The sequence below is a fragment of the Anguilla anguilla genome, chromosome 11, assembly GCF_013347855.1.
Source record: "Anguilla anguilla isolate fAngAng1 chromosome 11, fAngAng1.pri, whole genome shotgun sequence".
In the NCBI taxonomy this organism is placed as follows: Eukaryota; Metazoa; Chordata; class Actinopteri; order Anguilliformes; family Anguillidae; genus Anguilla; species Anguilla anguilla.
Window position 1 is genome coordinate 9,984,536 of NC_049211.1, and position 25,848 is coordinate 10,010,383.

At 41.6% G+C, this 25,848-nt stretch overlaps 3 protein-coding genes across 3 annotated transcripts; all 3 read right to left on the bottom strand.

Annotated features, from left to right (window-relative positions):
* Positions 1 to 2,602: 2,602 nt before the first annotated feature.
* On the bottom strand, positions 2,603 to 4,098 carry LOC118208420 (natriuretic peptides A-like). The gene is made up of 2 exons (XM_035383076.1): positions 3,925 to 4,098; positions 2,603 to 3,153 (listed from the first exon to the last, which is right to left on the bottom strand). The coding sequence occupies exons 1-2, from the start codon at positions 4,036 to 4,038 to the stop codon at positions 2,845 to 2,847; spliced, it is 423 nt and encodes a 140-aa protein (XP_035238967.1). The 5' UTR covers positions 4,039 to 4,098; the 3' UTR covers positions 2,603 to 2,844.
* A 2,347-nt stretch (positions 4,099 to 6,445) lies between these two features.
* Positions 6,446 to 7,770, bottom strand: LOC118208458 (brain natriuretic peptide-like). The gene is made up of 3 exons (XM_035383163.1): positions 7,540 to 7,770; positions 7,043 to 7,325; positions 6,446 to 6,669 (listed from the first exon to the last, which is right to left on the bottom strand). Exons 1-3 carry the CDS (start codon positions 7,654 to 7,656, stop codon positions 6,665 to 6,667), a joined length of 405 nt encoding a protein of 134 aa, XP_035239054.1. The 5' UTR covers positions 7,657 to 7,770; the 3' UTR covers positions 6,446 to 6,664.
* A 1,460-nt stretch (positions 7,771 to 9,230) lies between these two features.
* On the bottom strand, positions 9,231 to 11,006 carry LOC118207604 (ventricular natriuretic peptide). Its single transcript, XM_035381353.1, has 3 exons — positions 10,807 to 11,006; positions 10,226 to 10,535; positions 9,231 to 9,765 (listed from the first exon to the last, which is right to left on the bottom strand). Exons 1-3 carry the CDS (start codon positions 10,918 to 10,920, stop codon positions 9,737 to 9,739), a joined length of 453 nt encoding a protein of 150 aa, XP_035237244.1. The 5' UTR covers positions 10,921 to 11,006; the 3' UTR covers positions 9,231 to 9,736.
* Between the last annotated feature and the right edge of the window lie 14,842 nt (positions 11,007 to 25,848).

Genomic DNA, 25,848 nt, shown 5'->3' on the forward strand with positions numbered 1-25,848 from the left:
CTGTGCTGCATCCCTGTAATGTTTTAAATCTGAGACTGCGCAAAATAGCTTGAGTTTCTTTTTTAAATCTATGAGGGTATGTTATGTGGTAAGAATATGATGCCAATGAGAAACCTTGGAATTATTTTACATACAACAGTAATATATATGGCAGACAAAATTCAAGATGTACAATTGTAAAACATGACGCATACTTGCTCATATTGATTATTACGTCTTATGTACATGATGGAATAATCACGGGTAGCAACAACCAAACGCAAACTTATTACGGGTATAAAAAAAGCTTTTGTTGTTGTTATTATTATTGTTCTTGTTGTTGTAATTATTATCCACTAGTTATAAGAATTATCTGATATTTTTACAAACTCAAGAGAAATTGTCTCACATCAGAGGGCCCATTAGTTCATGACCAAATTTTTTTTTCTCCGACTGAAGCATGAAAGAATCCAGAATTCATGTGGTTACAAAGATGCATGGAGTCCTATCATCTTTCAGACAAGTGAATTTTGCTTACAGGCAGGTTGTGTGATTTTTGCAGTAAATTAAAGTTCTGGATGCTCACAAACAAAAATGTGGAAAAGCCTGTTGGAAGCCATCTTCCACTTCATGCTTGACTTGCGTATTATTCACTTGTGTCTTTCAGAGAAGGAAGTTACAATCTTTTCCGTCCTGCTCATTGAGGTTTTTGCCACAAAGAAATTGCCTGTTGACCCTCTATATGTTTGTGTCGTGTAAACATTTCTTGCACGCAGCCATTCTTGGCTATGTGAGGTTTGCTGCACCTATAGTCCTGGCAAATAACCAAAAATTTCTACATGCAAAGCAGGCAAATTCAGTGAGATATTTTGGCTTTTTACAACTGTGCCAGTCATATGAATATGTCCCTTAGTCACTCACAGCCGTTGCAGCACATGGATCTGTATGCTAGCCGTTCTTCGGCATTTTACTACATCACTTTAAAATTGTGCAGCCACTCCAGTCTGATTGGAACGCGGCGGGTATGAAAACATTCTTGCCTTTGCGGCGTCTCTGTTTGACAGCGAGGCCTTGTTGAGTGCGTATAATTATGAGGGGAATTCACTTGACTGGTGCCTGCAAAAGTGTTTGAACGCAGACGGAGGAGCGCTACCATCGCTGAGCCCCCCCCCCCCCCCCCCCCCCCCCCCCCCCCCCCCCCCCCCCCCCCAGGGTGAGGATGAGAGCTGTGTCATGTCTGGTTCTGTGCTGAGGGAAAGGCGGCTGGCGTGGACGCTGACGTGTCGCTGGAACGGTTCCGAGCGGGCGGGGGCCGGGGGGCCGGGGGGCCAGGGGGCCAGGGGACCGGGGGCGACGGTCTCCGTGGCACCGTGCCTGGCAACCCCTTCCGCTGCACTCTAATTAGAAGGGATGAGCTGAGAGAAGAGCGCTCTTCTCCCCCCTGTGCGTCTGGCGCACGCATGGGTATTCATGTAGACAGCAAACACCAACGGTAATTTGTGGAGTGCACATCAAGGTGTTGGGGGTGGCGAGACAGGTGTTTCCGTAAGGACAGTGGGCTACATTAATCTTTTTTCTCTCTTTATTACTGTGTTCCTGGCTTAACCTGCTTAAAGGTGTTCGATCTAATAAGGACTATCTGTACTGGGGAGTAAAATAAGGGAAGTCATTCCAATAGCCAGTGTAGTGTCTCATCATTAGATGACTAATGCCAGCACTTTCAAATAATGCTGAATACAGGTGGTGACAATTTGTCCATTTAATGGGCCTACCAGTCCAGAACTATGACCTCAATTATGGGCAGTACAATCCAATCCAATCTTCTCCACAAAGGGCCAATGTGGGTGCAGTTTTTTTTTTTTTTTTTTTGGCTCCCAACACTAAGACACCTGATGCTACCTTCAAGGTCTTGATTGACAATCGTGGTAGTTAATTGGTTGAATCAAATGTCATAGTACTGGCCTAAAAAAAAAACCCTATAGCCACCATGGCCCCTTCCAGATAAGATTGGACACCCCTGATTTAGGCGGATTCGTTGTCAGTTACAATACCACAAAAGTCTGTAGGCTTTTTTAATGTCTTCAAAAGTCAAATCTAGAAAACTGTAGCAAACTCTGCAGACTGACTTTCCTTCTGAATAGTTAGTGGTGGGCTGACTTAATGTAGTCACAGAAAAACAGAGATACAGACACTGATGATGCCCTGATTGGTGAAACATCTGGTCAATAAATCACTTTACACGACTGTGGGCCTTCTCTATTTCTATCTCTCTTTTTGGCTGGACCACAACAGCGGGGCCAGCCCTATAAATGCGAATGTCTGTGACTGAGTGACTGAGTGGTGAAGTTACACCATTGGTTGGCCAAGTTATGAGTTACACCATTGGTTGGCTGGATGAAGTGTGTTACACCATACTTCAGACCGACACATCTGCACACCCATACATGGTCTAGTCATATACTAGGTTTTGACCGGGTCTTGTTAAAAGTCAAATCCACACTTGTTTTATATAAAGCATTGTATCGTGAAGTGCTTCCAAGGTTTGTACTTTTAACGCACCTAACCATAAATGGAAAGAGAAGCATGGGCGAAAACAAATCCATGAAAGAGACAGTACATTTTCTTTACATAACTCCAACATTTTTAATAAATATTCGATATTTGGAATAACCTCGAGGTACACTGAGGGCTTTGCTTAGTGTGAAATAGCTGGGTGCATATCTGATCTACTCCTTTGACATTCTGTAGCAAACCACACCAGACAACCTTTTTTTTCTCTCTCATGCAAGTCAACGTTAGTTTAAAGCCAGCGTAGGTACAGAGCAGTCTTTTTGGTGTCAGTAGCCGTGTGCCTTCGGGGCAATACTATCCTTTCCTGGAATTGCATCCCAAGCCGCTGTAGGATCCAATCCGGTCCAATTTGCCGCCGAAGCAGGGAGAGCTGGATTTGCTGCGCGTGGACATGAGGAGGTCCTGTAGCCGGCTCCTCTGGGCCTGATAGCCGTCCCCCGGGCCCCTGAGGTCCGAAGCGGGCCCCTGGCCTCCTCTCTCTCTGTCCCACTCCGGCCCGGGCTGACCCTGCTCGGCCTCCTCCGGCTTGGCGTCCTCGTAATCCCCGGGGTTGTCCGCGACCTCCTCTCTGGCCAGCGTGTCCTCAAACTGCTCCAGCAAGCTCTGCAGGAGGGAGACGGGAACCCCATCAGCGTACGCTAGCTCACCGTTTCCAGTGCCTTTCCCTTTCTCTTCCATTCTGAGCCACTGAAGCAGCCTTACTGTAAGGGTACAATCATCTAATCTGAGGTACTCCCACTCAAGTATCTAGCTCAGCCTATGGGCATAGAAGTGGTTTTGTGTTTTGCTACTTCTGCAATACGCATCACTTCTTGCTACCTTCCCGTTTTTTCATTTGATTTATGCGTGGGAAGAGCTTCTTAGTCAGTTGTACAGAGTTTTCCTGCTTAATTCACTCCGTAAACTTGAGACATTGAACCTGAAGTTCAGGTTTACCTCAAATATACCACATATTGTGCTTTAGTGCCTACGGGCCACAGCTTGTAACCAAGAGCTGCTCTGCGGAAATTCCTGCACAGTAAAATGTCCAGTCTTAATTCAGCTCTAACAGTCTTAATTCAACTGTTAAGAGTTCAATTAACATTGTTAGATTCTAATCAACACTGGATATTTTACTGCATGGTGATGTATTGCTGTTTTACCCTCAACTAATACTTTCTAAAGAACTTCCTAAAGCTAAATTTCTTCAGTTGCAGGTGGTCTGTTAAGTCCAACAGCAACTGTGGATGTGCATACAGAATTATCATTCCACAATACAGTGCCACTATAAAAGGCACTTTGTTTAGCACGTGTAGAGATGGCGGCAAACCACGGGTCGCCGACCGCCATCTCGAACCTCTGGCCGTGACAGAACCGAGAGAAGCCTTTCCTTACCTTCAGTCTGGCCAGGTCGTTGGCCGAGTAGGGCCGGCTCAACACGTGCGCCGCCACCATCGCCTGCTGGCAGAGCAGCGCGAGGAGCAGTCCGGTGAGAATGATCTTCCTCATGACGATTGTGTCTTCTTGGCTCTTCTCCGACGATGCCTTTTCCTCCTGGGTGCCTGCTCGCCTCCGCTCCGTCTTTTATAGCCCGGCCCCCCGGGGGGAACCGTCTACTGTCCTCGGCTCATCGTCTCGGTAATTGTCCGGGGTGCATTCCGACACCTCCCTCAGATAAAGCCGATGGAAGATTTCCTTTCAAGTGGCTGAAGTGATGTGCATGTGCTGATGAGTCCTCCGTGCCTACTCGTGCCTGGGGAGGGAGCGGGGGGGTGGGGGGGGGCGTGGGGGAGGGGGTGAGGAGGGAGTGTGGGGAGCGTGGGGGTGGGGGGGGCGTGGGGGAGGGGGTGAGGAGGGAGTGTGGGGGGCGGGGGGTGGTGAGGAGGGAGTGTGGGGAGCGGGGGTGGGGGGTGGGGGAGGGGGTGAGGAGGGAGTGTGGGGGACGGGGGGGTGGTGAGGAGGGAGTGTGGGCGGCGGGGGGGTGGTGAGGAGGCAGTGTGGGGAGCGGGGGGGGGGGGGGCTGATCACAGAGGGGGCGGTATTGAGGCTTGAGCTCAGATGTGTTGTGCGGGGGGGCATCCGGAACCCGACCGACCACGACGACACGCATACCTGGCGTGGCTCGCATGCCGAGCTCCGAATGGCCGCAGACGTGGCACAGTTACCTCACCTCTACGCTAAATATACCGCACAGGGTTTAAGATGCTGTTGTGTGACGTGCAGAATCTGATGTGAGCGTACTGGAAAAAGCTCATGTGTGACCCTAAAAAGCAGTTCTTCCGCTGCGCTGTTCTGGGTTATCTCGTAGCTCACAGCTTCCCCTTCCATTATCTTTGGCCTACATATGTGATAGAGCAGAGGTCAATTTTCAACAGGATTTAGGGTTACAAAATTATGGAATGCTAGTTCTTATAAGGCTAAAGAAAATCTCATCCTCCTTAAAACTTAGAGTAAATGTTTACAAAATAATTTAATCTCTGGTTTATAATTTTGTTTTCTATTTCTTTGTATTGTTTCATCACTTCATATACATCAACATGTACGTGCTCCACTGGTTATGCCTTTCTTTTATTATTATTATTATTATTATTATTATTATTATTATTATTGTGTTGTCTTTTTGTGCTTTTTGTGCAATATTGTGAACAATATTTTCTATTTAGAAAATATTTTCTCTTAGTTTTTCTATCTTTTTAATATTTTTTCTATTTAGGTAGATGCCATGAATAAGAGATCCTTTGGGGTTTTTGCGTCTCCCTGCATTATGTACTGCTTACCATTTTCCTTATAAACTAAATTAAACTAAACTAAACTAAACTATGTCTTCATTCCTTAAGTTATTCAGTTCGCAGAAACGAATTACGCAAAAGTTCTAGTGCTTATAATACCATTGAAAGTCTGATATACAGCCAAAGGCCGACATCCGATTTGCGACAAACTGGAGGGAGGGTCGTTTATAACGGAATGCGATTTATGTAGGACACGTGACTGCGGAGAAGGAACGGTAGCAGAAGAATTTCAGTCCCGGTTCATAATCGAGCCGTGCTTCAACTTTGATTCGAATTCAAATGCATGGTTATCCTTCAGGGCTATGTGATGGAAACCATGTTATACTTGATAATAACACTGAATAATAAAATATATATATTGTATGTTAACTCGTGTAGTGTTCGTTCATCCGGTTTCTATTTCCTTTGTTTACTAAACCAGCCGGAGGATTTTTTTCTGTGTCGATCCTTTATGCTAATAGGCTATTGAAATTTATGTTTATTGTTCAATAAAGTACATTTGTGATTAAACCAGTACTTGTACCATTGAAAAGTTGACAGTATGAGCTTAATATTTAGTCGAATCAATATGCTATGACACGCGATCCTGAAAGTAAATATGAAAGTATACGTTTTGTTAGCCATTGCGCACTCTCTCGCGCTGTCGCTCTCCAAGGTGCTGAGGGGGCTTGCTCTTTCACTCAGTTGTGAGTAGGCTAAGTAGGCCTAGTGCGCAGGCTCACGTTTTATATTTGCACGCTGGACAAGTATCCTGTACATTTATTTGTCTATTTATTCATTTAGCACTCTTTTCATGCAAAGCTCGGAAAGTTAGTTGACTAATAACGACTAGCAGGAAAAGTGTATGTATATTTTCGTCTTTTCGTCAGAGAATTCAAAGAAACAAGTAATAACATTGTAACTAGTTCGTTACTAATTCATCCTTTTTTCATTTTATAATATTGCAATATATATTTTTTTTTTATTACAGCGTTTCAGTCTCCATTAATGTCATGAATGCAGTGGAAGACATCTACCCTTTGGTCGTTTATGAACCAAACCCTTCAAATAACTTTTTTTTTATTTTTTTTTTTTTTTTTGATGTAGTTTTGTAATACAGCACAGAATAATCCGGAATGCAAGCAATGTTTGCTCAAATATCAGTTTTAATTGTTTGAATTACAACACAGATACGGTCAGGTATAAATCACTTTTGATGTTTCATTGAAAATACAAAAGTATGCCATAAATAAAGTTTAATAAATATTTAGGAATAAATACACATAAATAAATATCAAGTTTAAAACTTCAGGTTTGTAATGACTCGGCAGTCTCAGGTGTCCACCGTGTAAGACTTCATCCCCTTTTCAATCTGAAAACACAGAGAGAATGAAATTAGCATGATGCCTAAAATATTCTGCTTTCGTTTCTCAAAGCGAAACGTAATCATTCAACAATAAAAAAAAAAAACTTCCGCATAAGCATTGTTCCGGAATTGCAGAGCGTAAACGACATAATCTGATGATGATGAAAGACAGAAAATATCGCTATGATTATAATTTTACATTCCCCGGCTTGTTGCTGTCGAAAGATATCGTAGTCTACTTGAATATGCAATCAATTAAAGCTTTTTATCCAACAAAACTTCGTGTATATGGTTAGAACTTATTCTAGATAATAGGGAGCACTTGTCTATCCGCAACGGGGCCTTCATCGTGATCATAAATGTTGAATTGCAGACTTACTACGTTTGCTCACAGTCTTGCATCCCAGACTGCTCATGGAACCGATCCTGTCCATTTTCCGACCAAAGCACCCTGAATATCTCTTTGATGACGAGTCGCCACGGACAGCTTTCAAATCCTTGGCCGAAAGAAACTCTTTGGCTTGGTCGATTTTCTCTTGAGGTTGCTCGCTGCTTTCCTTTGTAGAAATGTTCTCGAAGTGCGTTCTTTCCGACATCTCGGCCTGATATGGCGTGACCTCTCTTGGTTCAAGAATGGAGTCCTCCAGTCGCTGAAGCAGCACCTGTAATGAAAGTTTGAAAAAAAAAACAATTTGGACTAATTTATACAGACTGACTACTTAATTTTACGACTGTTATTGTGTTCATTCTATGTCCATATTCCCAGGCCTATGTTAGATAACGGAACAGCCATTGTCGTATACAATATATTTTAGATATAGGGACTTCTTGCTTTCCAGTGTGTCCTCATTATTTCACACAAAGTGGTTTGCCTACCTTTAAGACATCCATGTCATCGTTGGTCCATTTGTCGCTGTACGCAGGATATGCGCTGAAAAGCTGTACATTGAGAAACAGCATAAAACAGAACATGGAGATGTTTACTGGCTGCATCTTAACTCCTTCTTGATAGATGACTGTAGGCTACTGTAAAAAGTATATATATTTGCTTCTCTGAAGTTCTCGTGATTGTCTTCTCTTCTCGTTGGCTCTTTGTCTCTGTCTAAGCGCTGAGGACTAGGCCTTTTAAACGTTTAACTCTGACACGGTTGGCTATGCTGGGAATTTGAGTTGCATACCGTCACCTGATTTTGATAAAGCAAGCTGTCGGAAGTGATTCCTTTTTAAGTTTTGTTTTATCATATATGCAACGCATCTGGGCCAGTGTCGTTTCAGCCCTTTGTTTAGAAACAGTATAGTCTTTGGAATGGGCTGCAGTTTGGGAAGGTGATTCATGTTAACTGCGCCTGCCGGCGTATACTGAATTTGGGCATATAACAGAGAGAGAATGCGTGATTGACGGGGGAACTTGAAACTGAGATATGTAAAAAAGATATTTCATCAGTTATATATTCTCAGAGTCAACTCATTTGCATGCCTCATCATGACGTTTGTCTTCCAAAATCGGTTAAGGCAAGATCACTTAATTGAGCTTCGAGTATGAGATCAAACGTTTTATTATTTCTGACTGAACAGACTGTCAGTTGAATTGACTGTCTATATTATGAGCATTTTATGACAATTGATGTGGAGAACTGGAATAAAAAAATATTAGTTTTTAACTTTGCTTTGAAAATAAATGCAGGCGTTTGCTGAGAGAAAAAAAGTTAAGTCAAGTTTATAACTTTATTGTCCCACCAAGGGAAATTTGTTTCGGACAGGTTTAAAAACAATACATATTCATGCTAAGAAAGATGGCATCACATGGCACAAGCTGAGACGGTTAAGCAAATGTATTCAGAGTGAATGGCTAGTTCTAATTAAATTGAGGGCTTAAAAATAGTATCTTCCATTGAACATTCAGAAGTGAATAAGAACTTGAAATAACTATTGAACTGCCATTTAAGGTTAGACCTACGTGCAGTATTTACGAAGGGAAATGAATCGAATTGCCCCGCGGGAATAATATATAATGGTTTTTTTCCTCCACTCGTGCTATTTTATATCAGGGAAGATACATACACGTAGAAAAGAAAACCAAGGCATTGACTCGGCCAGAACCGAAAAACTCATCCATCAAAACTTCCTCACTGCGACTTCATAATCTTTGTCAAAGTTGTTTATGCATGTTTACATATTAAGTGTGAAGGCTAGGGCCTATATAGAGATCACATGAAATCTAAAACAAAATACATGAAAATTGTGGCATGTAAATATTGGTTGTTTTTCTTTAATTCATGATATAGGGGGAATAATTTGTGGTTAATGACTAGGAGATCTCGTGCGTTTTGTGTGGAAATAATTCAGTATTTAAATATCACACCGAAATAGCCTGAATTAATGTACTTGTATACGCCTAATTTTGTGTGTGGTATGACCCTATCTTCAGTATCCCTAACCCATAAATTGCAGTGTTTATTTTTCACAAATGGACCATGAATATACCTCAAAATAATAACATCCTTCCACTTTATGGTGATGTCAGAAATACTATTGGTTTATAAATCACTTAGTAATGCGACAAACTGTTGATTAAAAGTAGTTTATTATAAATATTTCAGTACACATATACAATTTAAAGTAGAAAACTATAAGACAATGAACACAAGTGGACTCTTTCAATTCTGTACAAACATTCAAAGCGAATATTGGCAAAGGAAAATAGCACTTTCTTTGGAAGCTTTTTATCCCACAGGAAGACACAAATAAATACACAGCTTTGTGGTATTCAATCTTGAAGACGTCCATTTCTGATAGAATCTCAGCACAAATTAACTCATGAAATTAAAAAGTCTTCCGCGTAAAGAAGGGGAACGTGACTGGAAATATGCATATGAACTGGAATAATGACAGGAACTCTTTTTGGGAAGAAAAAACAACAAACAAACAAACAAAAAACATTAAATTGCATCAATGTACTGGAAAACTATAATTATCATTACGTTTTCCTGCATAAAGGACTTAAAGGGACTGCTGTCGTCGTATAGTCGTGGTAGCCGTAGTCAGCGTGGTCGGTAATCTCCATGTTTGGAGATCAATTCCCAAATATCTTCTTCTTGGTACCTGGAGGAGGATAAGGCTGTATGTTAAAGACTGCAATGTTATTACAATCAAATGACAATCAAATTCTTCACAGAGGCGTAATTAGTATCACTAGCTAATATGTTCGATTCTACGCAGTATAGGCTATTGATTAAAGGTCGGAATATAGGCATCAAACCGTCGAGCGTAATTTATTTGTATGTCTGTCATACACCAATAAGAAGTAGCCTACATGTCCTTGTTGTGTGTAAGTTACTGGGGACCGTTAAATTTTCTTATAGGCTAGTTTGTTTAGCGGTCTCTTGACGGCCCAAGTGCGCTTCAGTGTTAAATCAACCCGTACAGAGTGCATATGGTGCCTCTTGAACTCGTATTTACTCTGTTAGAGTTCAATTAACATTGGACATTTAACTGTGTAGCTGAGGGCACAGTGCAAAAGGAAATATACATTGTGTATACGTGAAATGACGTTGACGGTTACCATTTTTCAAACTGTTGCATCCAAGTCCACTCCACGAGCCAATTCTGTCCATCCTGGTACCAAAACAGCTGTTGAAGGACTTGGCCGTTTTAGCCAAGCCAGCCAGGTCCCGGAACCGTGACCTCAAGGGACTTTCTGGGGCAATTCTGTCGACGATGTTCATGAGTAGATTATCTTCACTTTGACGGAGAGCTCCGGGTGAAATTCCGGCGTCTTCTTCCTCCGCATCCATTTTCATGTCTTCAGATTCTGGGTAAACTTCGGGCTCCTCGTTGACTGCCACCCTCTCTTCTAGTTGGTGGATGAGCTCCTGTTGTGGTTATGAAAGAGAGCAAGATCAAATATGTGACTGTGAAACTGAGCTTGAAGTAAAAACATTCCAGAATATAATCAGATGGGACACCCTTGAATAATGTTCTAAAAACTACAATAAATTCCCTGTTGTGTACATGCGTAATGTTAAAAATATGTAAGCTTTCCTGCTTAATGTCGTCTACTAATGTAAACGACTGCGTTACTCGTAATTGCTGCGGTATAAACCTCATTTCCTTTTGGATTTCATCCCAGCGCGTGTGTCTTACCTTTAGATTTTCCAGATCCTGGACATTGTTCCTGTTGAACAAAGGATTTGCCGCCACCATATTTTGTATTAGGATCAGTATAAAACATCCCAAGTAAATGCCAGACTTTGCCATTCTGTGAAGATCCTGTTAAGTCTATAGGGTCTTTCAAGTTTATACGTGATACGCCGTTGAGATCTTAGTGAGCCAGTGAGTGTGAACTCCTTCTATATATGCGCCGACCGGTCCATATCTTTCACGCCGTGTAATGACAGAACTCATCTTGACATTCTGTCGCCTCTGTACTGATACGAGCGCCGGTCTCTGCTCTGAGCGCACTACCTTTTAAGATAATACTTGGACCAGACAGAGTTCCGTGCCGCAGAGAGCTTGCCTATTGGAGGCTTGGGAGAGCTTTGCCAACTTTGATTGAAAATAAGTGGGCTATTGATTACAGAACCCTCGTGGTGGTGATGATGATACTGATGATCATAATGATAATGACGATGATGATGAGGAGGAGAAGGATGATGAAGAATGTTCGGCGGGGGGGGGGGGGGGGGGGGGGGTTGGGAGTTGGGGGGCTGTAGACCATGAGAACGATGACGAGGCTGACAAGATTGTGTATGATGGTAATTGGCCAACGACCACATGTCTCACGTGCCAAATGACATTTTGCCAGCAAAAGGCTTGGGCACAGGCAGTGAACCTCATTCTTGGTGTAAAACGCATAATGCAGGGAGAAGCCGTTCTCTCGACACTACGATCTGACCATATCAAAAATACTTTCTGAAGATTCCAGGATAGATACATATATGAGGGGGGGAGACGTTACTGTTCTATAGAGCGCACAAATAGAACCCCTATTATTAGTAGTACGCTGAGCACCAGGATGCACGGAAACATTATATCGAATTCTGCACAGGCGCATTAAATCACCAACAGTACAGTAATCGAATTTTTTTTTTTTAAACCAAGGTTGAGGGAGGGGTGTATGTGACAACTATTTCCGTGAAGTCTATCAATTCATGTCCCGTTAAAGGCCATTTTTCACAAAGTGTATTTGGCAGACCATCTTATAATATCTGATTTAAGTATCAGTGATTCTGACCGACTATAGTGTCCAATTATAGAGAATAAACAGTACGATTAAAACACGCCACCACCCACTTACTATGCAAAATATTTATTTCGCTCCAATATGATACTATTATATGTTTAAATACTTTATACAATAAAACACCAATATACAGAACAGTCAAACGTCTATTTGAAAATATGTATATTTATGTTTAAACAGTTTCCATTAGACAGCAAAAACACAAAATATATCTTCAATAAATAATATCATAAATACTATTGTAAACGTGTATGCAGTTCTTTCTGGGTTGAAGAGGTACGTCCTATCCGAAGAGTTCAAGTAAGGGGAGATTCATGCGCACTCATCAAGTTCCGTCATACCTGAGGAAACAGTGGAAAGTTTATTGATTACATTTTATCCACCATAAATTGCTTTACTCCTCATAGAGTTACAATAGCTGCATCAGGTGTGCGTTACTACATGTGATATTCCCAATGATCTAAAACAACGAATTAAATAAAATACTTCGATCATCGTCTCGAAACAGTTTTTGCTCATTTCTTACATTCTGATTCAAGGTTACATTAGTAAGTATACGACTCTAATCAGTTTCGCCGCTCTGTCGGTAGAATACTGCGCCAAACACAGCGCACCTACCATTTAACAGCCTAGTCCGCTAAATGAACCAATCCTTTCGAGTCGGACGCCAAAGCAGCTTCGTAGACCTCCTTTCTTGAATCTGCTCCAGGACCGCTTGGAAGATGACAGAATGTCATCCAGCAGGCGTACAAGTGCGTTCTCCTTTGAAGAGAGCGCGGCATCTCTCGAATTAGGGTCCCAGGAATGCAAGGACGCCTTGGTGAAGGCTGCGTTCTCTGCGTTCATTTCTTTCCCTTGTACTTCAGCCTCTTCCGAGTCGAGATAGGGCGCATTGCTCTCTTCCTCCAGGAGCTCCTTGAGACTCTGGCAGAGTAATAGCAAACGGATTAATTGAAATAGCCTAATTTGTAATTAACAATGCAAGACGCCTCTCATTGAATGGATTTCTGCACTTTAGGAGTGGGAAAAAAACTTCCATATGTGGTTTAAAGTCTACAGTACTTTAAAGCCTTTTTCTATCTAATTCCAAAATTTTAGTTGTAGAAGGAATATAACAATATTTAAATACAATAGCCTATGCCATAAAATGAAAACATCAAAATGGTGATCCTCGTGTGCAACTTTGTCTTGCGTCCTGTTTTATAAGTTAAATTAGCATTTACTGTAAATTCAATCTAAGATGAAAGACTCGTGGTATAACTACACTATAAGGGTATTATAACAGGTTCGTATTATTTTAATGCAGGCTAAACTTACCTGCAAGCTGGACACTGGTTTGCCCCCAACCAGGTTTAAAAACAGCAATGACGAGATGCAGTAAATAGTGATGTTTGATATCATAATTGAAGGGGGATGGTTCGTTTTCAGCTTTATGCTCAGCGTGGAGGAGACCTGTCGGCTGTGTGGTCCTATTAAATTCTCGTCCCTCTCCTTTGGTAGGGCATCGTCAGCAGGTGCGCTTTTATATCTGTGGTGGATTGCGTCACGGAGACCTGAGAAAATATCAACCATAAACGAGTTTAGGAGGAGAGGACCACTCTTTGGGACTAGTTAATTAGTCTTGGAAATGTACAACGGACAAAACCTTAAATTATTAATGAGGGCTTTTAAAAAAATCCTAATTAAGCAATTTACCATATTCGGGTCATCATAGCTCGGAGACTACTTCAAGATGATTGTTTCCTGAGATACTGAGTGATACTTGAGAGAAAGACATATTAACTACCTATATTAGTGTATGTTCACCTTAAACTCTCTAAAGTCGCCTCCGTTTTGATTAACCTATATGACATTGCCTTGACGTTTGTCTGTTTTCATACTTTTCATTCTCCGCATTCTACGTCATCTTTCAAGTCACTGCAACGTTAAGCAACGATGTGGACAATTGTTAACTATATGTCCGGAGAACAAAGCGAGAGTTGTCATGGTTGTGGTACTTTGCACCCAAGTCGGTGAAATTGGGTGCTTCACATCCGTTTTCATAACTTTTTTGTATCTACATTTTATATTCAGGCACAACCTATAATGTTATGACATTACCTTTAGCCTAAGTGATTTTTTTTTTTTTCCCCCAAATTTAATTATGGTTCATCCAGAAACTCTCTAAAAAATATAGCACTTTCATTATCATTAACAGTGCTAATTAAAATTCAAGGGAAGCTTTATTATTTCGTCCTGCCAGTTTGCAAACAGACACACATTGTAGTCAAGCGTTTTCCATAGAATTAGGTCATTAACGACAGAGCTGTCCGTTTTCATGTGCGTGTCTGTATGGGATGTTATTGTCACATACTGTAGGTCGGGCAGTCAGCAAAATAACAACAAGAAATGTACTATCTCAGGTTAGAGGCCAGGCATAGGATAGGTTTCTCCTTACAGACACTGTTCTCCATAGTATTCATTAATGTAATTATCCAGGCAAGTAGCCGACAATTTGAAAAATCTACGTATCAAAACCTTCTGTGATGATGACATGAAATAATATCAGATTTTGCTGTAAGTAAATCCAAAACGGATGTACACATAATTATAAGGCATACAATAGGTTAAATGAAAGATTTGCTCATAAGACCTGATCAGCCCTCCACCTACGGAAAGGGCTATCACTGTATTCCAGTACAGGAAGTTGCAGGTGAGAGGATACCAACTACGTCAGCTAGCCGGCTAGCCGACCATCTGAGGTTATTTTTGTAGAATGTTTGTTTGTGAATGCATTTATTCGTAACCTATTAAATCATAACCTCAGCCCTGCCTTCATTGGAAGTGATCTCGGTGATCTCAAAAGGTAAACAGAGACAGAGAAACCACCGGTGCTCTATTATGCAGGAATGGATGACACTGTAACCAAGGCTTGCTGCATGAAAAATGTCCACCACTGCAGGCCTCAACACATTTTGTATAGTCATATTTAATCTAATGCAAATTATCCTGAATATGTAATGAAAAAAAAATCATAGGTGACAAAAATTCATGAACATGACACTTCAAGAACAGCACTGTGATCAAGCCATTATTAGAACTGAAATATGGCAACTAAAAACTATTATTTATTTTGAATACTTACTCCCTGTATTGGCTACTGACAGCACAAACATGTTAGCAAACACGATACAGCTATGAAATAATCATAATGAAGTAATGATATAACAGTTATCTGTCTTAATAGGGAAGATTAATTGGGTATGAAACTGGCTATGGTTATATGTTATGTGTTATAACCACATACAACCCACAAAATAACCCATGACAAGCCCTACACACATAATACAAAGTAATTACATCCCTTTGCTGTTGACAATAAAAACTCCATACAGCATATTCTTTTTCAACACGTGAGCATCACACTTCAACAGACCGTATGGGTGGCTGTGTAGTGTAACAGTTAGGGAACTGGGTTTGAAACCCCTAGGCTATAGGTCGGATTCCCAGGTGGGGCCCTGCAATTGTATTCTTGAGCAGGGCACACAACCTGAATTACTTTGGTAAAAATGCAACCGTATAAATGAATTGGATGTAAAAGGAATGTAACCTATGTAAACCCACTTGGATAAGAGCACCTGGTAAATTCCTATGCAATGCATAGTGTAAACAAGACTGGGTGAAACATAGCGAGAGATCTGTGAGCGGAACTCTGGTTAATCTTTTCTCATTTTAACAGCCTCTCCTTCCTCACATACATTGGCTGGACGGGCCTTTCTTCTTTCCTTGACCCTCAAAGTAAGAACACCGAAACAGAGCACAGCGTCATGGTCGACAGGAGGTCCGGGCGCTGGGTGAGCTCACAGTACAAGCATTAATCTGTACAGAGAAGTGAGCATTCCCAAGCCATCAGCCAACTTGAGCCCTCGCAGAGTGGGGTTAGGTGGTGCTGGGTGGGTTAAAGAACTGTTTGCAGCTGGAATGGAGACACCAGGTGAGTAGTTGCAGGGAACTCAGTACTGTTCTTAAAGAGCTGCCTATTTACTGATGTATATTATGAGTGAATGATGAGTGGTGACGTTTGTGCTTCTGACGTTTAGGGTACCTCGTTTATTTATCTGTTCAACAGTGGTAAGTAGTGATTGTAACCTTCTTCACTGTGGGACAATCACTGGTCTGGTGCAGATTCTTCAGAGAAAATGGTTGCACATTAAGGCCACTTTATTAACATTATGCGAAAGCAACACAGTAGCCGTGTGTGCAAGCATGTTCAAAACTGGCGAATGCGATGGGCAAGTTATGCCTCTGTGTCAGTTGGGCGCAGCGGTTGTATGTACATGTCATTACACAAAGGCCTTTTTTACAGGAAGCCCTGCCTCTATTCACTAAGCAACCAATCATTGCTTATACAATACCTGCACTGCCAGTTGTGTAATTAAAAATCCAGGGAGGTGTGTGGCACCCTGTGGACAGGCACACAACATACGCAACCCTGTGCAGACCCCCCTCCGAGCTATTTTTCGCATAAACCATGAAACGGCCTTTAAACAGAGGCCCCACTGGGGGGGCTTGTCCCATTAAGGCATTGTTCTAGAGCGTGGATGGGCCCCCATGGTCTGGTTCCAAATCCGGATTGTGCCAGTGCTGACTGTGGCTGACAGCTCCTCAGGGTAATGCACAGCTGCTGCTAGTTTCTGCCCAGGGGAGGAATGGTGTCAGTCCACCTGGATGACAGCATCGTATCACTCACTAGCACCCCTGCTGGCCAGTTTATCAGGCACAGGTTCATCCTGTTGAGTGGCACACAAAATGTCTATTCAGCCCTCTTTTATTTAGCATGGCTTGAAGCACATTGGGTATCTCCTTTCACAATAATTAGTAGTATTTTTGGAGGCCCCATTGGCTTTCAATAGTAATTTCCATCACAGCACACAGCCTTCTCCTGTCACAGTTGACTTGTGACCTGTGATCTCCCTCAATGGCATTCAAAACTGTAACGAGACAAATATGGTTTGGAGAATCATCAGTCTAATCAATCTATTCTCTAAATGCTTTTATAATTAGGAATAGTTGCACAGAGAGACAAACCACATAATTGTGGATTTAATATAACATGTTCCTTTCTGTAAATAATGAAGAAATGTTATAACACACTGAAATAAATCAAATCTAAAGTCAATAACTGTTAGATATAACCAAATAAACCTGAACTATGGAGAGAAAATGAAAACAAAAATGTGGGGGGGGGGGGGGGGGGGGGGCAGGGGGATTTATGGATGATACAAATTTAATTTATCAAAATAAACAATAACATTTGGAGGGTTAAAACAACTTTTTTTATCATCAGAATCAGAAGTTTCATCTCTCATCCCATACATACCTGTATATCACTATGGCATTGAGATTGCTGTCCGATCACAACAGTTCATACACAGAGTGAAAGAAAACAAAGCCAGAAAGACATTTTAAAACTATTGAATGAATCAACAACAAGTCTATATCACAAGGCAGTCTAATAATATTTTATCAGTTGAGACAGAGGTGGTATTGTGTGGTGTACTGAATTATACATACAATTCCTTTTAAGACCCCCCAAAACCCATTTCCATTATTATTTTTTTTCTCACTTTGTTACTCCTCCTGGATCTTGCAGCGCTAGGTCTAAATTCCCTTTCATCACACTCATATTAAATCTTGAAATGAGATCCAACCTGGCCTTGGACAAAACAGGACAGTCTGTACTACACTCTCTCATGTGAATTAAATGAATTATTCTGACTGTCAGTAATGATTGACAGTCAGAATTATTCTTAGATTGAAACATTTTATTGTTATTTTTATTTCTTTCTCTTTCGATCTCCAGTCCAGGCAATCAAGCGAGTCTGAATTACTGGCGCTGAAAATATAACGAAATTTTCTCCTGGTAATAATCAACCCGGTGAAATATTTGAATGCAGACAGCGTATGTCTATGACCACATGGAAACTTACTTGGATCACTTCCGTTTCCTCTTTCACACGTTTTGATTGTCACAGGAAAGCATTAACATTAACACTACCGGCTGGTGCTGTGACTAAAACGCATCATTAACAACTAAACGGGCCCTGTGTACAGCCAGGTTGTGAATTTCAACGTTCTAAAGAGTACCACTAAAATCCAAACTAGTATACCGCTAATAAGACGCATTCTGAACAAAACGGGGATAGAGTTTTCTTTCTTTTTAAAAAAAATGTAAAACAAGCAAATTATAAATATGTAGAGGCTGTTTTCCTTTGATGTGTCATCCACTCCTGTCCTCCATTGCTTATGGACAGACTGTTGACCCACACTGCAAAAAAATCTTAACCTGCCCATCATTTTTTTCTTTCTCTCTATGTACATACTCCAAAGCCTACCTGAAAGGTCTTAATTACGCAATGTTTCTTTTGCTTAAAATGTGGGCTCTGATTTCCAAGAAACGCCTCCACTTACAACGCGAAAAGTTGCTTACGTCGTTTTATGTTCACTGATTAGCTTACATATGATTTAATGCTGTTGGTCACTGCTGCTCAGGGCAGCGATTCTAAAATGGAATACAGTGACTCTGTCCGTCTCCATGGAAACATGTGGCCAAATACGGATTAGCCTGGCCTTTGTTGTAGCCTGCTACCCCGCGGGGCAGACCATTTAATCACTTTTCGTCGCGGAGGAGGGGAAACGGAGTTAGATATTATGTTCAAAACGGTTCGACTCTGAGCATTATGTTTCGAGCAGCGCTGCTTCGAACCTCCTTCCCCAGTCCTTGCTATTAGGCCTGTAATCTATTCGTGTTTGCTTAATCGAATAAATTCCGAGGTACAAATAAGCTTCCCACTCTATAAGTGAGATGATGGAAATTGGAGAAAACGCCAAAAGAACGAATTTTTTTTTACGAACATGCTTTCCTGGTTGACCAGAAACAATGTTAGATAGCCGTGTTTATACTGAGCTCTCAAATTTTGACAATCCCAATGCCTGAGACTCCGCGAAACGTAGACGGCGGTGAGAACTCCTAACGAATTTCTGAGTTGTAAGACTTCGGCGCTAAACTGTTAACAACGTTAAAACGCGCGCTCGTGTGTATTATGACCGTGATTAGCCACTGCTTAAGAAGCACACTCAACGTATTGTGCACCTATCTATTTATTAGGCTATGTTGTATTTATTTGTGCATGAGGTTAGCCTTAAGATGCAGCGTATAAGTAAAAGGAGGGAACCTCTGGGTCTTGAATGATAAAGCGCGAGCGCACGACCACTGTTAATACCGACGCGTATTTCGTTTCATTGTTTCCTCTTGCTTTATGTCGACTACCCAAGGCCCATAATTCATTTTAACACCAGTGCACTCCGCAATGCACAGTTCACTGAGCACCAGCATCTGAGTGATTAACCGCCGCTGCGCTAATTAAGATGTTAATGAGAGAGGACCACTGCAGCGCATTCTTTATCTTAGTGACAGTATCTCGGTTTCCATGTTCTCATTGTTTACTGAGATGAGAACATAAAAATATGGATATCTCAATGTAACTCATAAAATAGCAAACTATTAGCAAAAACATTCTAGGACAAAAAAGGGAATTGTAACAGAATTCTGATATACACTGAAGAGACTAAACAGCGTGTAGCCAATGTGCCATTAGCTAAATGAGACTCTCTGTGCAAGTAGGCCTACCAGTATGCGCATATAACCTTCAAACAGCCTTCAGCCTTCAAACTGCTATATTGGTTTCCACTACTATTTAATGTTCTTATTTTCAAAGACTGTTTTTTCTATGCATACCCATTTAATTTGATTGGAATTCCACAATATCTGCAGTTGCCAGCTGTCTCTAATCAGCTCATTTGTGCACATTAAAAGCAATGCTCAGCCGTCTCTGTCTCTTGACAGGATCCTAAGAAATGTTTAATTGTCTGTCATTTTTAATAAAGGCAGATATTAATTTGAATTGTATGCACAGGCCTATGCACTGAAGGCCATTCTCAGTGCTCAATAAGCACTCCTGGTAAATAATGTTATTTATATAATAATGACAATCACAATATAACAACACTAATAATAATAATTGCATGTATTATTATAGCAGAAGAAGTTCACATACAAAATGCTCGCTCACAGGGTTAAAAAAACGTGTCTACAATGTGATCTAAATTTAGGTACTGCAAAAACTATTATCTCCATGACTCGCTAAATGGGAGTAAAACATTCTCTAAAAGTTAATGATATCCAGCGTGAAGGCGACTCCTAAATGGCTGCAGCGTTGAGCTTATTGAAGCTCATTGCTCCGTGTGCCAAGTCTGGCCGAATGTCGTTTAATCCACGTGTCCCTCCATGCTGAGCGGTCAGTCTGATGTGCTGGAGGTAACTGCTCATCGTTCCCTGTCACTTCCTAACATTCAGTTATACAATCTACCTTATTTAGAAGTACACATGGACAAGTTCACAGAAGTGAAGCTTAGTGGAAAAATCTGGTGGTTCCGGTTGAAGGGTTTCCACCGGACTGGGAAATTCTGACCTTGCAATCAGTCCTGCCTGTCTTGGTCAGGAAGAAGAATTTCTCACTTGATTAGGGGCAAAAGAAAGTCTATCAGAGACATGGGCCTTACAAACCCAGCTTGTCAGCACTGAGTCTGGTGCACTTTGCGGTTAGGAACCAGTAGTCTTATCATTGTGAATGTGAGAGAACCAGGAAATGGAAGGCTGATCAGTTAATGTGAATTTTTTTCAAGTATTATAAATTTATTTTATGTTATTTACAAATTGAGTGGGGGGGGGTACTGAACATATTGCTCATGTAGAAATTTATTATGAACTGGGGCAAAAAAAACCAGAGTGATTATTTGATGCAACAAGCATCTTCATTGACTACACAAATAATGTGGGAAGGCGCTTCTGTTTACTGTTAACTGGGAGCAAAATGATTAAGTACACCAGTACTTCACTGTGGAACCAGTATTAGATGGAAACCTAAACTGTACAGTATATACAGTGAGTTCCATAATATTTGGGACAAATACTTTTTAAATCTTGATTTGGCTTTGTACACCACAATTCTAGATTTGCAATCAAACAATACATAAGTGGTCAATGTGCAGATTCTATTAACTTCTTAACATTTCTTCCTGCATTACCTAGAGTAATATAACTATGACCCGCATTACTTGTTCCACAAAATGAAGGATTGAGAGATGCATTACTTTTCCTGAAGCACCCATTTTGCAAAATACATTTTCACAGAAAAACATTTAGTAATCTGTTCAGATTATTATACCAGCCATGTAATGATTATTAGAACACAACTATGGACATTAAAACGTTACACAAACAGTATGAGATGTTCAGAGCAAATGGGTCATGAAAGGTGAGGCAGATGTTATGTCTTACTGAAATGGCATTTTCCTCTCTGAGTCATCGGACAACTGAACAATAAAAGGGAAGGCATTGCCTTATTTCCTCAGTATTTAAAGCCTGACACCAGCCGACTGGAAGAGTAAACATGCCACAGTAACGTGTGCTCGGAAAAGACCGTTTTCATTGTCCTGAAGTTCCCCCTGACAAAAAAATCTATTCTGTTCTATTCTATTCTATTCTATTCTATTCTATTCTACTGTGCCTTGCATTAAATTCAACAGGAAACAGGTCTATTTGACAGCATACTTTTGATGCAAAAATCCATAAAATAATCCATAATTTTGATGCAGTCTTGTTTGATGTAGTACAATCAAAAAGCAGGAAAAGCACGAATGATTATGGGCGAAGTTTACGCTACTCTCACACTGGAAATTGGACGTTCATGGGAATGGAAATGCCACAGCTGCTGTTTTTTGAGAAGGTCGTCATCCTTTTAATTAGTTATTCATGATTAATTGATTCAAGTACTGTACAGTAATTACCGATGTCAAAACAGCACCTGACATTTCCATCAACTAAAAAGATATAGAAATGTCATCAAGAACTCATTTCACAGTAGGTCTAATTGGGCTGGATGAGCCAATGCTGTCCGACTGGGTCTGAGTGCTCTTCTGAAATAAAGCTCCACTTAGCTTAATCTCTGTGGATATACAGTACAGTGACAGTGGATGAACAATGAAGAGACTGAACTCCCTATTTTACTCATATGTACTGTGTTAGAGTGGAACCAACACATTTTACTGTGCAGTTAAGGTCCTGAAGGGATGCAAATGCTGTTCATCAGCTTGTCATATTATAGTTATTTCTACTTGCTTTTTTAGTTATTAAATATCATGAGTAAACTGGTTGTCTTCTTTTTTTGAGTTTTGGATGGTGGAACAATGGCCTGGTTGTGATATTTTGTTTTTTTGTGTTGGCAGGTGACCTGTTGCAGAAGGCATGTAGCAGTGGCTGCGGTGGCAGATAGATTTGTCCGCAGTGCTATGGTGTCGGCACCCCGTCAGAGACACCACGCCCACCCCCCCCCCCCCCCAACCCCCTACCCCCACCCCGTGCCTCAAATTCACGAGGGGCAGGAGATGTGACGTGTGAACGCACGTACCCTCTCAGCACCCAGTGCCAATGGGGAGGGGGGGTTTGGGGAGGGGGGGTGGGCCTGTTCCAGTCCACGTTTGGACAGTTACATCATAACTCGTGGCTATAGGTGGAATCTGGTTACCGACGTTACAGGAGGCTGAAGTCTTGCCACGCGGTAGGCTCATTGCGTCCTCTCTAGTGACACCTTTAAGGACCGATAAGACTGTTTTAGAAGACGCCATTTGATATTTTTAGCCTGAGACTGTGCTATTATTAACTTTGTAACATATATGATGGGATGGAACACTTGACATTGCAGGGAAGTCTGTGCCTCAGTCTAAAAATATTTCATTGAAAACTGTCACTTTGAAATCATGTGAGGCTGATTTGAGATCAGTGTGAAAGTTGTGCACGGTCACATATTCACCCTTAACAACAAGCTATGTAATTAAATTATTATTTGTGACAGATTATAGTTGTGCTTTCCATGAGCAATAGTCTACAGAAACAAAACTGGTAAAACTGATAAACTTGTTAAACAAGATAAACAAGAACGGCTCATTTCTGGTACATTTGTATGTCTGTTGCCTATATTTCAAAATCTTTATCTGAACATCTATAATCTCCGTCAGGCGGATGCAAAATTAAGAACTAAGATCTGTAAATGTAACACCTTTAAACTCTGAAAGCCTGTAATTCTATACAAATACTGCAGGAAAATATTATTTTCACCCCTAAAATGCCGAAGGACTGCTCTGAATTCCAGACAGTGGGACACATCTCTGCTCCTAGTAAGTCCTAGCCTAGCACATTAGCTGGACAAGGCAACCAGGAGGTGTGAAATCATGACTAATAAATATTGAAATTCTTCAATGTATGGGCACTGGAGCCACTGGAAACAAACATATTGCATACATGCTTGTTCTAAGACTATTATGTATACCAGTGCTGCACAGACTGTCCTCTCAATCCATTCAATGGCAAGCTCTTTTATAACTGTTAGCTGACGATTCAGATCAGTGATTGGCTAAGCTAAAGCTCCCCGAGGGAAACATCTAAATCAAGGATGACAAAAAAAAATTTTTGCTGTGTGAAAACATTTTTTCAAGAGGCTTTTTTTCAGTTCCTGCTGTCTTTGGATTTGTCAGGGAATTGCTAGACTGTTCAAAAGTGGATATGTTTGAATGCTTAAAAGTAGAACTGTACTTCACCTTGTTGACTGAAATGTGCCACCCTCGTTTCAGATTGCTGTGAAGCAGTGCCTGCAATACAAACTCACATCTGAGGCAAGGGTTCATTTGGATGTTTAGTATTTTGCAGGTCTCAACTGTGGGCAGTAGACCACATTTAACTGTGTGCTCAGCTCAGATATGATTTGAGAAAGCAGTGGCACAGCCTGTTTAAATACAGACTAAAAGCAATGTCACAGCCTATTTAAATACCGACTAAAAGCAATGTCACAGCCTGTTTAAATACCAACTAAAAGCAATGTCACAGCCTGTTTAAATACAGACTAAAAGCAATGACACAGTCTGTTTAGATACAGAATAAAAGCAATGGCACAGCCTGTTTAAATACCGACTAAAAGCAATGACACAGTCTGTTTAAATACAGACTAAAAGCAATGGCACAGTCTGTTTAAATACAGACTAAAAGCAATGGCACAGTCTGTTTAGATACAGACTAAAAGCAATGGCACAGCCTGTTTAGGTACCGTCCACAGTGACACCCCAGACTGACCCCCTCACTCCATTGTGTGGGGTGTTTGTTCTCCGCACACATTATGCTGCAACATGAATCCAAAAAGAGTTGTGTTGCGCATCATTAAAATCTCTTTAGTGCCCTACTGCACTCCCCATTACTCTCTGACATATATTGATAGCATTTCTGCAGGGCACCTCTACTCCTGCAGTGACTAATGATGGAGCGCCAGGATGGAGGAAAGAATATCTGGCTGACGTCGCCCCACTATTTCCACTATTTATGGAGTCGGGCTTTGCCCTGTATTTAGCCAAGATCAGGGGGAGGAAGGAAATCAGCTGGACGTGAGCTTTGTCTTAATATCAAGAAAAGACGTCCAGGCTCCTAATCACCTCCAGTGTAAATGACTCCCGCCGAGTGATTTTAATTACACCAGGGAGACTGTCAATGAATGAGGCCTGCGAGAAAAAGCAAGCCAGCGTTCGGCGGCCTGTTTAATTAGCGTTTTTTTTTTCTCTCTTTTGTATCAGTTGCTGCTTTTTGAAGCGGGCACAAAAGGGCCCCGTGTGCGACGGCATCCGCCGCGCCCCACGCCTTCGCCGGGTTTGTCACGTCCCCCTTCTCAGCCCCCGTTCCTTTTGTCCGCCCGGGGCAAGGGGGCTGAGAAGGGTCAGGGGCTTAAATGAGCAAACAGGAAGTGGTGGCTTGGTCGAGCGGTCAGCGGGGGGGGCTCACCCCTCCCGTCTCCCCCCGTCCCTCCGAGGCGTGGCCATGTTTGGGGGTGGAATGCATGGGGCACTCGTGTGCCAGGATTCCGCAAATGACAGCTTGACCCGTGGGGATTGGGGGGGGGGGGGGGGGGGGGGGGCGCCAAGAGACGGAAGGGCGCAAGGATGGCATGTGATCACTTCCAATTTGTCAATGTGATGTTTTATGTTTTATCATTTTTTATTTGCATCTGCGCTTCGTCTATTCTCCATTAATCCTGTGGTTTCCTTTCTTCTATTCATCCATAGATGTATCTCAACTCTAACCAGCCCCAAAACAAAACAAGACGTTTTCAGGATGGAGGTCCTTTTCAATACCATGTCTAGAGTCAGTCTATCTCTAGTCAATATACCCAGAGTATGTGAGCACTTCCAGCACCTCAAGTGAATTGAATTCCTTATGAAATATATTGATAGGTTGGGACTGAATGCGAGCTTAACCTCTGATCTGGGTCAGTCTGTTCTTAAGCCTTCCAGGGAACAGGAATTCCCAGACAGCACCTCTTTCCAGGAGGTCAGTACTCACTCACATGGACACAAGCACCGGGAAACTGAAGAACATGACTGTGAGTGTGGTGCGCCACCAAGGCAACGCTGGCATTCTGTTGCTCTGTTGAAAGATCCAGCTCCTGTTGGTTCAACCTATGCATAGGAAACAGGCACCTAAAAACAACGCAAAATTCTCAGTGTTAATTCACCTTTAACAACTTATATGATTCCAATAGGGACCCGATGTACTCTATTGGAGTTTAAAGTGCTCCATCAGAGTTGATATTGCACTCAACATTTTGCTGTTTACAGTTGATGCAGGTACCGGTGACGAGGACACTGGTGCTTTTGTGTTGTTGCCAAGTCAATCAAGTATAGCACAGAATTAGCTTGAGTGACATGAGCCAACTAGGGAGGGTGAGAGCTAGATTTATGTTTTACTGATGACTTGAGTTGAATTTGTGAGTTTTTGATGATCAATACCTTATTGATCATCCTGATTG

What these genes read in the sequence shown, in the direction of transcription:
- LOC118208420 (XM_035383076.1), bottom strand. Translation starts at nt 4,038, where the DNA reads ATGAGGAAGATCATTCTCACCGGACTGCTCCTCGCGCTGCTCTGCCAG. An exon ending in ACGACCTGGCCAGACTGAAG is followed by an intron (nt 3,154 to 3,924) that starts GTAAGGAAAGGC and finishes TCCCTCCTGCAG; the next exon opens with AGCTTGCTGGAGCAGTTTGA.
- LOC118208458 (XM_035383163.1), bottom strand. Translation starts at nt 7,656, where the DNA reads ATGCAGCCAGTAAACATCTCCATGTTCTGTTTTATGCTGTTTCTCAAT. An exon ending in ATGACATGGATGTCTTAAAG is followed by an intron (nt 7,326 to 7,539) that starts GTAGGCAAACCA and finishes CTTTCATTACAG; the next exon opens with GTGCTGCTTCAGCGACTGGA.
- LOC118207604 (XM_035381353.1), bottom strand. Translation starts at nt 10,920, where the DNA reads ATGGCAAAGTCTGGCATTTACTTGGGATGTTTTATACTGATCCTAATA. An exon ending in AGGATCTGGAAAATCTAAAG is followed by an intron (nt 10,536 to 10,806) that starts GTAAGACACACG and finishes TAACCACAACAG; the next exon opens with GAGCTCATCCACCAACTAGA. An exon ending in ATGCAACAGTTTGAAAAATG is followed by an intron (nt 9,766 to 10,225) that starts GTAACCGTCAAC and finishes ATCCTCCTCCAG; the next exon opens with GTACCAAGAAGAAGATATTT.